This window comes from Manacus candei, unplaced genomic scaffold (genome assembly GCF_025592945.1).
Source record: "Manacus candei isolate 608988 ecotype Guabito, Panama unplaced genomic scaffold, ASM2559294v1 h1tg000050l, whole genome shotgun sequence".
Classification (NCBI taxonomy): domain Eukaryota; kingdom Metazoa; phylum Chordata; class Aves; order Passeriformes; family Pipridae; genus Manacus; species Manacus candei.
This window is the reverse complement of record NW_026138098.1, coordinates 19,166,077-19,183,388: the sequence shown is the minus strand read 5'-3', so window position 1 is coordinate 19,183,388 and position 17,312 is coordinate 19,166,077. Positions and strand designations below refer to the sequence as shown.

The 17,312-nt window shown below is 36.8% G+C and overlaps 1 protein-coding gene across 1 annotated transcript in view; it reads right to left on the bottom strand.

The window, feature by feature from the left end:
• Positions 1 to 739: 739 nt before the first annotated feature.
• The window catches only part of FRMPD2 (FERM and PDZ domain containing 2), a 59,517-nt gene continuing 42,944 nt past the window's right edge, over positions 740 to 17,312 (bottom strand). The window contains exons 33-43 of the mRNA XM_051800057.1: positions 16,766 to 16,927; positions 15,728 to 15,896; positions 14,410 to 14,486; positions 12,318 to 12,406; positions 10,811 to 10,926; positions 8,781 to 8,929; positions 7,016 to 7,106; positions 5,572 to 5,906; positions 3,877 to 4,092; positions 3,548 to 3,610; positions 740 to 2,747 (exon numbers count right to left, since the gene is read on the bottom strand). Of these exons, the coding sequence (XP_051656017.1) occupies positions 2,676 to 2,747; positions 3,548 to 3,610; positions 3,877 to 4,092; positions 5,572 to 5,906; positions 7,016 to 7,106; positions 8,781 to 8,929; positions 10,811 to 10,926; positions 12,318 to 12,406; positions 14,410 to 14,486; positions 15,728 to 15,896; positions 16,766 to 16,927 (1,539 nt within the window). The 3' untranslated portion in view covers positions 740 to 2,675. The remainder of the gene's footprint in view (positions 2,748 to 3,547; positions 3,611 to 3,876; positions 4,093 to 5,571; positions 5,907 to 7,015; positions 7,107 to 8,780; positions 8,930 to 10,810; positions 10,927 to 12,317; positions 12,407 to 14,409; positions 14,487 to 15,727; positions 15,897 to 16,765; positions 16,928 to 17,312) is intronic.

Genomic DNA, 17,312 nt, shown 5'->3' with positions numbered 1-17,312 from the left:
AAGCTGTGTCTATCATTTCAGTCCTTCCATTCCTCAAATTATGTGCTGTCTAGGCTGACTGTCAGCATGGAGATCAGGAGCAGACCTGGACTGAGGTGACCACCTTTAGCTTCAAACATGTACAGAACCCTTGCAAGTCTTCAGTTTTCTTAAAATATTTTCAAACCGTGGATTGAGAGACTTGCTCTGTAGGATTGCCCCAGAACTGTGACAGATGTAGGGCTTGTCACCCAGCATATGGTAAATTGTGTCCATTTGGCTCTGCCTAAAGTTGGTCTCAGAGCCTAGGAGATTTTCTGTGAGTGAGAGTTTCTTTGTTATGAAACAGATTACAGAATATCTGGAAGGACAATTCTGTTTTATCTTACTCTGCAGCAGCCTTAGAGGACCAGACCTGTATAAAAGTGTATGTCTCATCCAAACTCAAGTCCAGTTTGAGGGAGTATGTCATTATGGGGATCATAACCATAGTATCTTTATCTGTATAAAGGTATTTAATTATCATGTTCCCAAAGAATAAGATCATGACATATGGCAAAATGTTTAGAGGTCAGTAATAAGGGCTTCAGAGGAATTTACAAAAGGTACCATCATCACAAAATCTGCCTTTAGAGGAATTTTAAATATAAGCTTCAATTAATAAAATATTTTTCCCTAGAGCTCTTATTAGTTAGTAGTTAAGTATTGCAGCTGCTCTTTCATAAAACAAAATTGAAATTAAACAAATTATTTTCAGAAATCTTTTTAATATCCCTGTAAAACAGGAAAAACTTATGTCAAACAGCAAACACATCTGTCAAACAGCTGCAAAGATGATGCACAAATGTGGAGAAACAAATAATGCTGTGAGGATTGTCTTCTAAATCCAGAATGCTTGTTCTAAACTACAGAAAAAAACACCTTTGCATCAAGTACAGGAATATTTTCAGAGATGCTTATTGAAATTGTTGTGGTACAAAAAGTCAATTGTGCATTCATGCGCAGTGTAGTGCATTCATTGCCTAGTACTTGTGCAGTAATTAAAGTCAAAGTGAAAGGCCAAATACCAAATGAAAGTAACAAAGGTATGAAAAAAATTTGGCTGATGACATTTGAAAAAATTGTGCGAACAGTCCCTTAAATGCAACATGAAATAGTAAATGCAGAATGTATGGAAAGTAATGCTGAAAGAAAGGAACAAATCCAATGAATTTAAGACAAAACATTGAATTCTGCTTATGTTTATACCACTATAAATCCAGGGTTACTCCTGGATTTATTTAGCATTATTCTGAAACTTTATCAATATGTTTGAAATTAACATCTGGCTCAAATAATAAACTGCATTTCTGTCTTTTGCTGCCTTCTAGCAGACCATTGGAGTCCAGAAAGAAAAAATTGGCCTTGGCCTCAATTATGGTTATATTACAGTGGATTTTTCTAAAAGTCATACTTTTAATTAGCATTTAATCTCCTGTTCTTTCTGAAAAATAAGCCTCTTATTCATAATGAAAATAGACAGGCATTTTATTGTCTTACTTCTACTTCAGTTTTATATCCAATGCCTCTTAATATTTTTTTCTTTTCCTGAAATCAAAGAATTTTTAAAAATATGTACAATTCAGTCGGATTGCTACAGTTTCCTGTGTTTAAAAGTTATTCTTCCAATGGACATGTAATCACTTCCATATACATCACCTTCTAGATAAAGGACTTAGAAGTAGTACTATAGAAACAAGTGCAATCTTACAACTTTAACAGCATATTTGTGCTCAAATCCATTCACATGAACAGAAATACTTTTTACAAGAGAAATAAACTGTACAGAGAGTTCTTTACTCTAATTTAAAGATTTGATTCAGCCCCTACTGAAATCAGTGGGACTTCCCATAGATCAGTTCAAATCCTAGGTAAGAATTACAAGATAGTTAATCAGTGGAAAGGATCAGGGGAAGATGAAATGTATGCATGTGCCACAACGCACATACAGTCATTTCACCTGGCTTAGTGTTGCATTCCTTTTTATACAGATGTAGAATGAAAGAATACTGTTCATCTACATCTGTGCATATTGCTGGGTTCTTCCTTTGAAGAGAACCAATGAGAGTTTAAAGGTATTCTATTTTTACTGTTAGTTTCTTGATTTAAGATGACTATTGAAGGTGGTATAAAACCCTAGGCTGGAGTGATGACTGGAAATGGTTCTACATTGTTCAAGCAACCAAAGGTAATCAAATTGAGTCCTTCCACACAAAAGCATAACTACTCTAATAAATACTGCTTTGCAGTCCAGAAGCCAGTAGTGCATAACAATAGATGAGGAACAACTAATCTTCCACAAACACCAGCAAAACCTTAGATCTTTATAGTTGCCGTCTGGAAAGTAAAGCTAATATCCTTGACACAGTCCCAAAATATTTTCATAACAATTAATATATTATTACACAGAATGTAAAAATTGTCCATGGCAATTTAAAGCAGCAGTGTTGCAGTGCTGGCTGGCTGCTTCTCCAAACTTTGAGCCAAGATTTAAATGACTTACCCTTAAGCAAGGTTTTGAAATGCCTTAGAAATCAGAGTAATCTAAAAAAACACATAATAACACTCATCTGTCCTGGCTTAACATCTCTTTAAAGTAACTGTTGAGTGGTCCCTGGAGTCCAAGGGGAAAGCAACAGGGAAGAGTCATATTGTAGTCAGTGGGAATCCATTGTTCGGAGGATCTGAAGGACTTCCAGCACAACTTCATAACAGAATAAATACTCATCCTGTATGAAGAGACACCAGTGTGAAACACCTGGTAACATTCAACATAAATTCTAGACAAAGAAGGACAGACTAGTTGAATCGCTGTTTATAACATCATCATCTTTGTAATATGGATACAAAACCTTACATATTACAGAGAGTCCTTGTTCTTTTTTTCCATCACTTGCAGAAGTTCAGGAACGCTGTATTTTAAGCATGTGTTCAACTCTCATGTAGGTCAGTGAAGGTTATCTGTCTACTTAATTTTAGTCACATGCTCAATCATTACACTGAAGAAAAATGTATCAAAGCATGTGCTAAAATGGAAGGAAGAACTTATCCTAGTCTTCTCTTGCTTTTATTCCCACCACCTGTTTTCTCTGAATTGACTTAGCTGCATCTTGTCTTTTGCTGTGGGAAAAGTCTTTTTGAGAGTTGTTTTAACTCAGCAGTAGAAGGGTTTACTTGGTGATGATAACTCAGCAATAGCAAGAATTCAGCTGAAGGCTGCAATTTTGCAGGGTAGAGTTTATAGTATCTCACTGTTTTTGTGAGCCTTGCTTTTCTTCTTGCTTTAGAAACAGAAAGAGGTGTATGTTTTATCTGTACTATACTACTGCTTGGCTTTTATTTCAATTATTTAGTGAGGGACAGACTTCCATATTTTAAACTAGACACCACTTGCCTGGAAGGCTGTTATTTTCCACAAATGAGAGCACTAAAATTATATTTTAAGCCCCAGATTTATCAAAGTATGTGGATATGTACCACTAATTGAGGCTTTTAAAAATCATAGTCTAGTTGAATATTGAGAACTTACCTTAGTTTGGATCATGCCAAAACGCTGATCTCTCAAATCCCTCACTATCTGCTTGATGTTGAACTATAGGAAGAGGACAATTTTTATTTGGTTGACATGCAAATTATAAAGAAAGATTTAAGCATATTCAGGTGGGGAAGCTGTGACACTTCTTTTAGAGATAGTATATTAACTTATTAACTTTGTTGTTCGAAACAAAAGCTGGGTTTATTCACCTGTTTTGTTAGGGTGAATTCTAAGAGGAATTACTCTGTTCTAAGATGCCCCCACCATGCTATTGACATCCATACCAGTTTGCAATACTTAACAATGATCTGTTTGATACTTACACATAAATCTTTTTCTATATAGCTGAGCAGAATTTCAGTACACAGCAAAACTCCACTTCTTCCAATGCCAGTGCTGCAGTGAGCAACAATAGGTCCTGTACTGTGAGCTTTTCTCATGTGACAAATAAATTTTACAAGCTGCTCGGCCAGTTTGGGAATATTGTGGTCTGGCCAAGTGGTGAATTGCAAATGACTTATAAAGCGCTTCTCTTCTGTCTGGAAGAGAGAGACCAAAAAGGTTAAAAGTTATCGGTCCTAAAACCAATTTTCAGGGAATTCTACTAAAAATTTTCCTTTATCCTCATTCTTAGTCAATTGTTTGTGTACCCTGAAATTCTTCAGCTTTTTATATTTGGCTCTAATAAGATTTCTTTAGGTTTCCAGTAGTGCACTCAGAAGACACAAACCTAGGAAATTTACTTTGTATGATTTCGATGTGACACTGAAGTTATTCTGTTGCCTCAAAAGGATGTAGTTATCTCATTTGTTGTTTAGAAAGGAAAAAAAAAACCAAAAACATTTGTTAAATTGGAACATTACAGTACTGTTTGCTAAAACTGTTATTTTAGCTGAATTAAGCCTTACTAATAGAAGGGCAGTAATATGAATGCCATGATATTAAGATCATAAATGCTATTCTGGCTATCAGACATAAAAGAATAACTTTTAATTAGATACCCAACAGGAAAACTAACTTAAAATTGCTTACAATACTAAATAAAATGTAGGTTAAATAAAGACTGATATTAATTGAATGGTCCTGGGTCAATACTTCTTGTTGCCAGCTCCTTAGTGCTAAAGAACTACCTGGATTTTTACTGTCAGAAGAATTGGAATGCAAATATGGATTTCTGCTGAAACAAACCCATAGCTTTCTGTAGTAGTTTGATATTGGTCCAGTACAAATATAACAAACTTAAAATTGTCATTTAAACAATCACATATAACATACCATCTTCCCATCTTAAGAGTCTTTTGGAAAGATTCTCATCAAATGCTTTACTATGCTTCACACTTAATAGCATATGATGAACTGTCTTTTCCTCAAATAGAAAAACTGTCTTGATAGAAAAGACACCAAGTTAGTCTGGCACAGGTACAAGTCTTTTCGTTATTCCACTAAATATGTGTCCTGTAGAAAATTTTACAGTTACTATTGAGGCAAGACTGAGAGACTTATAGTTGCCCTGATTTCCCTGTTCTTACACCTGGATTCTGTATTTGCTAATTTTCTAAGAATTTGCTGCTAGATTCATAGTTTCACATGTATTCATGTCTTTTGATGAATGAAAAAAGTATCATTTGATCTAAATTCTAGGATAAAAACCACCTTCTTCCCCTCTTTCCATTCAGCCACCATTAGAGGATATGAATCTACTCTGGCACAGATGTGATTTGATGAGAACCATAAGCAATTCTGCAAAACACTAAACACACCAGCTCTGTGACTGTTAGAGGACCCATTTTTCGAAGTTCTTGTCTAAAAGTCTGTAATATCAAATCCATTGCTTGTGGAATGAGCAAAGAAATATTATTTCATTAACCCTAAATTCATGCCTGTTATTCAGATTTTTACATTCCTAAAAAATCCAAGCACATGTTATGGAAGAATCAAGCAGTACTACTGGTATCTACTCATTTTAAATATATAATCAATTTCATCATATATAAAAGTATTAAGTCTACTCAACTTACCTGCTTGTTGATCACTTCTATTTTTCTAATTACAAAGTATTCCAGAATCTGGTAATTGTCTAGCCTGAGATGGAAATTTGCCAGGTCTTTAGAATCATTGGGAGGCTCAGGCCAGTATCGATGACATTTGACTTCCCCTAACTCCACTTCTTTTGTCATCATGGCAATCACGTTTGATTCACTCTCCCAGACCATTTGCCAGAAATCTGCCATAGTGGATGGCAGAGGCCCTTGGGTTATGATATAAAAATGTTCCTCTTCTCCAACTTTCATTCTAATATAACTTGCGTTAATGTAGCCATTCTTTTCTCCCAGAGGAACTCGTGTCTTATCATCTGTACAGAAACAGAAAGATCCTTTTGAGCTGTGAATCCGAATTGGAGTTCTACCATCTCCAGCACTCATGAGATAGGGAACCTCAGTCTCTCCATCAAAGTATGGCTCTGGATTCTAGAATAGAATTTGACTAGTAGCACTGATATTAATCACTGCTTATAGGAATTTCCACAGATAAATTGTATTGTTCACTACAGCTTTATTTCTCTTAAGATCCTTGTGTAATACTCTGACAAGACTTCTAATTACCGTGGAATTGTTTGGCAGTGATTCAACATAGTGTGTCCAGTGCTGCTTTTAATATATTGCATAGGAATATTGACACTGGATTTTGGTGTTCTAAATCAGGAAAACTTTTAAGAATATACTGCATTTACTGATAAATAGAGATGCTGCAAATTTTTACATGTGTTGTCCTGCTGCTGCAGTTTACAAAGACATCAAGTGTTCAGAAAGTGTTTTCTTTCTGTCATGATACCTCTCAGGGAATTATTGGGCAGTACATTATTTTTTCTTGGATCCTTGCTAATAGCAGTCATTCAGTGCTTGGACCCAAATCTTTCTAAAATGACTTCTCGTCAGCGATGAAATTTGTTTCTGACTCTGATCAGAGCTGAGCAGCTGAAGGGTCTGGTTGGATAATATATTTTCAAATACTTTTGGAAGAATCTTTATCTTTTGAAGAGTTACATAACTTCGTGATTTCCACTGTACTTTTCAGAATTCCACTGTGTCACAAGCAGTAGATGTAGCTGTACATTTAAATAGGTTTAAAGAAATGGTATAATTCAATGTCCACAGAAATGTAGATCAGTAATTCTGAGAACAAGGGAAGGAAACACCAAGACAACTAGTCCCCTACCAGACCAAGTCCTGCCTTGTGGAAGATGATACTTTGAATAATTACATATTGTACAATGCTTATGTGAACTCTATCTCTTTTGGAAAAATCTCATTAATCATAATGAATAATTCCATTATTAGCAAAGCTCTCTGTGACTAAGGATATGGTGAGATTTGCACCTCCTACGTCTCTGTTATAACTGTTTTTCTGTTTTCTGATGTCTTTGTTCACCCAGTGTATGTTTTTGTTATTGTGCATACTTACATGGAAGAATGTCTTGGTATCTGTTTTTATGCCGGTTTTCTGGTGCTTTGCCAGTTCTGCACTCATCTATTGGTTTCACATGTTCTAAAGCCTAGATCAAAAAGAAATAGTCAATCCATGATGTTCACATCCTCTATAGATAACTTTCACAGTGTCAGTGTGAGAAAACTTTACTGCAGCATATGACCCAAGACTAGCAAATAGACTTCTTACAGAAGAGAATCAGTACACCATTCTCTAAACTCCTAGGTAAGGAATTCAAGTTGCTTTATATTTTCTTCAGCCTGAATAACATTTCTAGGCTTTTCAAGTGAGATTTCCAACCTTCATCCTCAGCCTCTGTCATTACAAATCCCTGTTGTATATTGCTGTATGACAGATGTTTGGAATAGTGTCTCGGCCAAATGTCAGCATTTATAATGGATAATCTACTGACTAAAGCACTAACTGTTGCACTATTAGCAGTGCAATAATGACAGTGAGTACTTTTCAGTGATAAAGTGATTAATATAGAGAACACCATCAATGGTACTGAGTGCAAATCATATGGTTGTTAAGTACTTCATAGTAGATTTAGGGGAACATAATACAGTGTTGTTGGAAGCAGAAATGTGGAAGTTCATTTCATTTACAGTTTTGAGTTACCTTGACTCTTTTTTACTCTTGTACCTATTTGATATGCATTGCATAATGCTCAGCCATCACATTATGCTGTTATACAGTCTATATGAACTGAAATACATGTTACAATTCTTGAACACCTTCATCAGTTACTAGAGGTTTTACTCAGTTAAAATATCCATTGGCTTTAGTAACCAGTTCCCTATTAGATCTTTACGTGCAGATATGTGACTCAGCTCATAGTATGCTATACCTACATTAGCAATGGAATAGAATGGAATGAATGGAAATTAATACGTGCCCTTGAGCCTTCAGGGAAAGTCAGCAAATCCTGTACACTTGAGCCTGTTGGATTTTGTACCCAGAAAGTCAGAGATATAAAGGCAAGTGAAAGAAACTGATAATGTTGCAATTACTGTGGAAAAGTGGCAGCAATCCATTTCACTGCTACATCCTTTTCACTGGTACATCCTTTAAGGGAAAATTCAGCACTGTGTTGAAGAGTTATGAATCTATTCTTTGGGAATTTGATGATAACTGAGTACTCTATTTACGCCCTGAAACAAGCGATTTTATATGCCTTCCTAATTTTACATTTTTTCATTCTTTAAATGCCATCAGATGTAATTATGTGTTTTCAATACCTATGGAGTTACATTACTTTTTGTTTTAATTTCACAAAATTCCTGACTTTTTTAGCACCTTGTGGCAATGAGTTCCGTGGATAACTGTAGCATTGTGTGAAATATTTTCCTTTCAACTGAGTGTTTCTGCATTAGTGAATCCCTGGAAGCATGAATTTCTTGCTTAGTGCAGCCCTTGGGGTAGTTCTTAGGCAGATGTTCAGCAGAGCTGAGGGGGTAATGGGAAATCAGTCTAGGAAAAAGTGATTCATTACACATGGGCAGTATCTTTGGACAGAGAACAGTGTAAGCCTGACCTACGTGGAAAGAGGAAGATACAAATACTCAGTATCTGCCAAACAGCAGAATAGAAACCCCATTCTGGCTGGAATAATTCTCAGGGAAAGTGGATTGAATAAAGACATACAAGTTGATCTCCCATGCAGTATGAAGAAAGCTATTAAAACCCACTTTCTTAGCTGTGCTAAACAGTTAGATCTTAAAAAGGAATCACACTTTACCATAAACTCCTTTAACACCTCTTGATTCTCAATCCGCAACTGAAGGCCTTGAATAAGACCTGTGATGCCAGTCCTTGGATCTAGTCCAGACCGTGATGGTTTCAAGTTAATTAACTGAGTCAGCTCATCTCCAGAAGCAAAGGTTCTGTCTATATATCAACAACAACAACAAAAACCACAAAACCAAAACACAGCAACAAAAAAAACAAACAAGAAGTTTTTAATTATAATTGTTCATAGTGCAAGGTCCTGGCCTAAAAAAACTAGGGAGCTGGAGTAGGTATGTACATTTTGATGCTTGTATTGTGGAAGCAAAATGTGAGAGAATGTGAGAAAATATTTTTGGCTTACTTATGTTCACAGCAGAAAGAAGAATAAGTCAGCACCATGGATACAACCAGCACTACATTTCATGTTATTTGGAAGTAGATCCAACTGTTGCAACTTATTGCCTCATACAGTTTCTAAATACAGTCTGTTCTAAATAAACCATTCTTGCTGAATTGTAAACTTTATACTGGTATAGGAGACTGGCTACATCTTCACAGGGAATCATCTTCATGTTTCCAACACTTCCCTGAAAATTAGTATTGCCACACCCCACTGCTAGGAATAATCACTGCACATTCTTCTTTCCTGAAGTTAGAAAATATTTTTTCTTCTCATCTTATCTCACACTCCACTTCAAAAAAAAAGGTGTGAACTACCTTTCATGCACCAAAGTCAGGTTTCAGTTTTACTAAGTTGCTCATCCTGAAGTACATATTCTGATCCAATACTTGACAAATTAAGAAAATGGATAAATATTATCTCTCCGGAAATATCACTGCTCTACTGGAAAAACTTTTGTTACCATGTTGAGTAAGAACAGTAGCTTGTTTGGTAAAAATTAATGGTTTGAGGTGGGGGGAATTATGGAATTTGTCTTTTTTATTCATAGGCTACTGTTGGCAAAGAATAACATGCCAGCTGTCTCAAAGAAAACCTGATTATATGTTTCACGGGTTTGTTATAGGCTGAAGACAAGGAGCAATGCTGTGTTCTCCTCTTGTAAGATATCATTGCTACTTGGCACTATTCTCTGTTAGAAAAGTGTTGTGCTTGCTGTGTTTCTGTCTGGGCTACAACTTTCCTCTGCCTTTCCTGAGCTTCTAAGACACTTTCTGCTCACTTTCTGTTCTCTGACTCTCACAAGTGTGAGGGTGTTCCTATTAGCTATTCAAGAGTGCCGGTGAAGAGAGATCCTCACTCCAGACAGAGGACACTATTTCCCATATACCTCTCTTTCCTTCCAGATCAAATGGAATTTAAAACTCCTGAACTCTGAGCAGGTAGTAGATGATAGATCAGTTATAATTTTCTGTTTGCTCTCCAGCATGGCTTGGTAGTCTGAGGGAGATAACTGTGGTTTGCTTCTGATAAGAGTTATCAGCAATTCATTGTTTCCACAGGGCAAGAAGAAGCAGAGAGACCTGCATTTCAGATAATCTATGAGATACTGCAGCATCCTGAGTGTGATTCCTTTCACAAATTATTCTGATCTGGGGCAGAAAGAGTTTAATTTCCATAAAGGAACAATTAGGTGGATTCTCTCTGTAAACTCTTCTGGTGTCGAAGAGGCTTTGGCACCTGAGCTGTGAAAGTGCTTCAGTATGTGCTTAAGCACATCAGTTCTAGAGGTTTTAATGAAGTTGTTATGTGAAGTGAAATTCAGTGATTCTGGGAACAAAGTCTTGAGATATAATTTGGCCCTTCATTGTGCGTTTTTGTTTAAGTGTTTAATTTACTTTTCTGAAAAGTCGTATGAGAGCAGTAAGGGAGATAGAAGAGAGCTCCTGCTGTATGTCTTCTTTTGGAGATGCCTTCATATGTGAAAGTGGTAAAAATTGTGTCTTGAGTGCCCTGGTTTTTGAGACTCAAAGAGCAAATCCTTAGCTTGTGCACAAGGGACTACTGTTGTTCTCAATGTACATATATGGAGGAGGGGGGCTATAATGTTAAAGAAACAAAAGAAGTTTTTGCATGGTTACTTCTAGGTAGAACAGGAATCCTGTGGGGCATAACATCATCTTCATTGTTCCAGCTCTCTGACTCAGACTGATGATTTTCTCTTCTGCAGCCTTCACATTCTGAATATTTCTGTGACCTGTAAAACAGCGTTAGTTGAAGTGGCAGACGCTTTGATACTCTGAACTGTATAAAGATCCTAGGTTTAATATATTTTTGATCACTTTCAACTTTCTTGAGCAACTACTTGCAAGAATTAATCTGAACTCTAAAGAACATAAGTTCAAGGAGTAGTAGGAGCATTTTGTCTGGAGTATTGTTCGCAACTATAGCTGGTGAAAACCACTATTATTTGTATTGTATGTGGTGGTTGTTGGGGTTTTTTTCTCAGAGATAAGAGCATACTTAGAATAAAAAGCTGCTCAAAGTTGACTGGAAGTAACATTTCCCACAGTCATAGACAATTTTTCATGTATGACCTATTTCAGTTGTTAGGCAATTACAGCTTAATTGGCTTTGAGTGTTAATTTTTCCTAAAATATTTAGAACATTTTAGGGCACTGTAATATGTTTTAGGTAGAAGCTAATTCTGCAATCCAGAATATAGCTATAACATGTGCAGCATGGTTTAAATATTCCTCTACTGACTAACTCAGATACCCTTTAGTAGGCTTAAGCATATCACAGTCTTACACTACCCTGTCCTATGTGTGATCATAATGTTAGAAACAGTAAAAGGTACACTTAATAGTGAGGGGCATCGAGTCTGTGTTCACATGGATGTTCTCAATTGCAGATGCTCTCAGAACTTTAAAAACTTATCTCTGCAAGCAGATAGGGAAGATTTTCATCGCTAATTGATTGACCAAATAATGTTTTACAAAATTTTGTTTTAAATGTGAATATTTGTCCTTTTTTTCATTTATTTGGGTTATAAATGCTAAAAAAGATCATATTTCATATATTTGGCATAATTGTAATAAAACTGTCCACGTATTACCAATACTCAATTATTCTTAGATTTCCCATTATCCTAAAGACTTAAATTTGAAGTAAAATTCTTCCCTTCTTGTACTATGTACTTGCTTTGGAGTAACATCCTCTAATTCTCTGGATTCTTGTATGTCTGGACTTCAACATCTGTATCGTTACAGCCATAGCACTGCAGGGTCCAGCCCAGGTTGCAAGATCTGCTTGGAACTCTTAGTAAAACCCACGGGGACCCTGCCCACCAAGGTGGCAGTGCTACCACTGTTCTCTCCCCTCCTCAGCTGGAAAGGCCAAACCTGGTTTAGGCAATTCCTCATGAGCTGTTACACCTGGAAGCTTACATTCCATTTGTCTTAGTAATTGTGTGGAAGCTGTTTAGCAGCTCTTGCTGCAGATGGAGCTGCATTCCAATAGATCTGTATTTCTGTCATTTGGGACACGAGTGCATTTGCATGCCATTATTAGGACAGCTCTGGAAATATAAACATAAATTATCCATACTATTTATTTTAATAGTTTTACTTCATTTGAAAGACTTACCTGTCTGAAATGTTACTGATGATATCCCTATAGTCTTGTCCAGCCAGCTGACCTTGAAGAGAATTGTGTGTACTTTCTAGATCCTGCAGCTGTGAAAAAATCAGTACACAGAAACGTCAAGAATATAGTTACTTTCATCAGCATTCTTTCTTATTTCTGACAGAAATGTGTCCTTCACTCAAGAAGGAAAATAGTTTCCTCTTTCAGAAGAAAGTATGTATTGCAATATCTGCTGGGAGTAAAAAGCCCTTTCAGCTGCATTTGTGAGTTTCAGAACAATACAGTCTTCAGACATCTCTACAGCTTAGCATGCATGAATGAACTTTGAAAAGGTTCATATTTGTTATATCCTCTTTGATCTCATAAAGAGAATTCAATCACAGGAATCAGGAGTCACACTCCTCACTAGCTCTTGGCAGCAGAAAGCATGTGTTCAGTGTCTGAGATGGAACTGTTGGTAATAATTTACTTTTTTTATCTCAGACACAAAGATGCCAGTGGAAGAAGTAGGATGCAGCTGCTCTGCTGGAGAAATGCTCAACTAGCAGAGAAGACAGACTCTTGATCACCCTCCATATGCAGTAGAAGCAATAGTATTGGTGGTTGGTTTTCCATCCTAGAGAGTAATTCTAGGTCCTGCATTTAAATAATGATGCAGGACATCTGCTGTTGGTATGTGAAAGAAGTTCCTTTTCAGCTGTAACAGTGATAGAAAATTATTTAAATATTAGTTCAAAGTGGTGTTTCTTCTTTCCTTGCTTGATATTCCAGATGCACTCAGAAACTGCCCTGGCATACTACACAGTATAAAGTAGTGAATGCCCCACAGAATCTTAATGGTAGCCACCACTTATACATATTTTCTTACTTTTGTGCATGTTTTTCCACACTAGAATGGGGACATTCATAGCTGCCTATTTAACCATGGATTCATCTACCCAGTTTCTGCACCTTCTGACTATATAGATTGGAGACTGTTATATTGATTTCTGGTTTTAATTTGCAAAGGAAAGGTATTTTACTGCTTCTCTTTTTTTGCATATATATTTTTTCAGTAGTTTGTCATTTTCAAAGTCTACATCTTTGGAGTAGATGATAGTTGTGCTCTACAAAATAAAGCATAAATAGTTTCTATTCATAGGAGACAGCTAAAGGTAAACTGGAAATAATGAAGAAGAGAGAGTTAATGGAACCAATTCAGCAAAAACACTTAGCATGTGCTTTAGGTTAGGCATGTGCTATGCTGAACTAGACAGACTTAACCCTATTTACTTTAAAACCACTTTAAAACTAAATTTGTGCCTTAATACCTTATAACTCAGGGATCTGATAAGGAACCTGTAACCCTACCACTATCTCCTACTTCTGATATTATTTCTTGGGTGTACTTTTTTGTCAGATCTTAGACATGACCTTGTTTTGATATTAAATTTCACCTATCTCTAAAAGTTTGGTTCCAACACCCATTCCAACACTGTATTTAAAACCTCCTCAAAGAAATTCCTCTTCAAGGTTTTCTCAGCTTAGTCATATCAAGGATTTCTATCACTTTTTCTAGTTTGATTATATTGGTTGAATCAGGGTTTAGTTTTTTTATTTGAGAAGACCTAAATTTCTCATATTTTCTGAGGGGCTTTACAGTTGTGAACTTAGAAATATTGTGAAATTTGATGTGGAATGTTTTTGTGGACATAACCATGTTTGAAGAAGTTTAGATGCCTTGGACTCATGAATATTTGTGGAAGACAATTGAATAGAAATCTTTTAATGTATATACTTTAGAAATACTGAAAGGATAGTAAAATTAATAAATTATTTATTTCAGTATTATAAAGAATCAGAACAGGACTTGCATATGCAACCTTCCTTCCCCCCAACCATTTTGCATATGTATTATATTAATAATATGCTCTTATTTCAGTTGAATTCCCTGACTCACTCCAGCAGCTCCAGTCATTGCAGCACATTTCCCTCACATTAATCTTTTTTCAACAAGAAGGTGTGGTTCTTGCCCACATTGCAGCAAACCCATTTTGTAAACAAACATATGAGTACATTGCCCAATAACTTCTGATAACTTCTCCAATTTTACCTTACTGCACATCTGGTTGGAGCCTTCTTCCTTGAAACTGAAAACGGGTTGAGCTTGCAGACTTTCCTCAGCGCTAGCTGAATACCAGAAAGCAAAATCAAAACAAAATGTGTGAAAATATAGATCCATTTCTTCTCTGACAGCTACATCAAAGGACTTTGATGAGGCACTGGAAGAGGCACTGAGATAAGTGCAAGAAACTTTCATGGATGGTCTGAGAGGGTTAGTACAGCACAAATACCATGTATCACCACGGAAGAAGCCAGCATAATTCAGACTTGAAAGATACACTGAAGTACAGCCCTGTATAAACAGCAGTTATAAATAAAAAAACTGAAACAGACTTTAAATCTGCCCTCCCTAACCCAGCCCATTCCTTTGCAGTGCTAAGGGGCAAATACCATAGATTAACTTTGGTGTCAGTGCTTCTATAATACCACTGGGTTTTGCTGGTCCAGGAAATCAGTTTAAACTTCTCAGAAACTGTGTAATTCACCGATGTCATGTAAGATGAAAATAGCAATGGCAGTGTCTTCTTGACTGAGAATACTTGAAAGAGAGGCTCCAGTTTGTAACCAGCAGGTCAGAAGGAGGAATTCTATATGCTTCCCACTGGAGTTTGTCCACATTACAGGAAACATTTCAGTATTCAAAGAAATAGGAAGTTGAGGACCACAATCTATTGGTAATATTATATCCTTGCTTCCACTCTCAGCTTTAATTAGTGTTTAATTTCTGAGTATTCAGTAGAGCAGAGCATAGAGCACAAGTTTCTTCCATAGAGTTAGTCAGCTCTCTTAGTACTGCCCTGTGCAAGATGGGTGTGCTCTCAAATTAATAACAATCAACCTGGGAGCAGAGGCTTCTGGATTTGATCAAGAATAAGCATAGAAGAGAAATTGTCTGCCAGACAGAACAGGAGGTGTAGTAGGAATGTAGGAATGGTGGGATGTGAATTATTGGGAAATGTATTTTAGCAGCTGGCTGTGATTCCATCAGTGAGTTGTATAAAATGAGGTAAAATCAGACCAGGATTCGTGACTAAAAAACACAAGCTGAGTTAAAGCATTTTTGAGGGCCTTGCAGCTTTGCTTCCACTGTTCCTAGACTTAAAAATCACACTTGGATATTCCTTTCCTGTGGTCCTGTGTCTTGAATAGTTTAGACAGTGCTGCAGATCAAGGTGAAGAATGTGTTTGTATCTACAGCTATGAATCAAACTAACTGCAAAATTGAACTGTTTTGCTAATAGGAAATATGAGTTCAGGCAACACATAATCCCTCTTTTATCATATACTGAGTGGATGTAGCTGCTTACCAGGCTCTGCTTTTGTGTTTGTGGGGGAAGGTCTGTTACTCTGGTTGCCTGAATAAGCCCAGTGCAAAGCCACACTTCGACAGACTGTGAGTTGGACGGTTCCTTGAGCCTTGCGCAGCAAATCCGTAACTGTTTGGCGTGGCAGACCAGAGACAAAAGTCTCATTCACCTGAAAAACACAATGATTTGTATTTCCAGATTCCTGTAACAGAAAGATTTTTTTTTGATCACATATCCTAGCCTTGAGCAATCTTTGCATAACTTCTTTGCACTTCATGTGCCCTCATTTTCTCCAGTTTTTGCTTGATCCTCTCCTCTCTACGTCTTATAGTATAATTGCCAGCAGGACACCACAAAAGTACAGTCTGAGACAGTAAGAGGACAGTGTTTCCCCCATTCTTCAGACAGAAGATGGAGAAGGGAAGGAAGTAAGTGAAAAACAGAAAAGCAAAGAGAAAATACTGAAACTCCTGGAGGGGGAAGAAAAAATAATTTGAGGTAAAAAAAAAAAAAAAAAAGGATGATTTATATTAAAAGGTGGTAAGGTAAGGTGGTTAGGATAGTAAGATTTTAAATAAATAATCAAAATCTCTGTATTCAGCTTTGCTTCTCTTCATAATACCTAACTGGCATCATGAAGGTTCTTCCCAGTGTCCCCATGGTTAGCTGTTACATGCAGGCTTGGTCAGCTAACAGTTGTTTCCCTGATCTTTTCATCTGTAATCTTCACTGGGCACAAATACAGTATGGTGTAGTTACAGTTTACTGCTTGCTTTGCTATTCTGGGTCTGCCTCTGCTGGAGTGTCCAACTGCCAGCTGTGGAGAGGCCCAGTCCCACAGGAGGCTGAACTCTAGGAAAGAAGTAGGGGCCCCAGAACAGTTCTCTGACCATCAGGAGGTGAGGGACATCACCTTCTACATATTACCATGCCAAGCAGCACCAGATTTCCAATATGCACAATCTTTATACTGAACAGAGGCTCGTTATAGACTATATAGAGAAAATGGAGGCCAAAGCAATGAAGAACAAGCATTACCTTAAGTAGAATGTCACCAACTTGAAGCCTCCCATCTAGGTCTGCAATGCTGTCTGGGCTGATGGCTTTTATTAGGATGGCCCTGCCATTTCTTCCACCTACCAGTGCAAATCCTAGGCTTCCATTTTCTGCTTTTTCCAGCTCGATCTTAATAATGAAGTCCTACAACAGAGAAGGATGCAGTCTAAAGTGGAGTTTATTCAGGGCTGTGGTTTTTTTGCATTTTTATTACCAAGAAATCCCATTATACTTCACTGGCTGATGTAGATTATGGGATATATCCTAGTCTTGAATAGATGTATAGAGCTTCCAGGGATCAACATAGCAGCTCCATGTATGTATCAGAATGAAAATAGTACATACTATTTTCATAATCTTTTTAATAATTGCTGCTGGGGAAAATAACCTCTTAAGAGCAAAGAAATGTGTGCTTCTATAATCCTTTTATAATATTTCAAATAAATCACCGTCATTGACAAACAAGGCACTCCGATCTCCAGCGTGACATTAATGCAGTACATAGTTCATTCTTTTATTGTTCTATAAT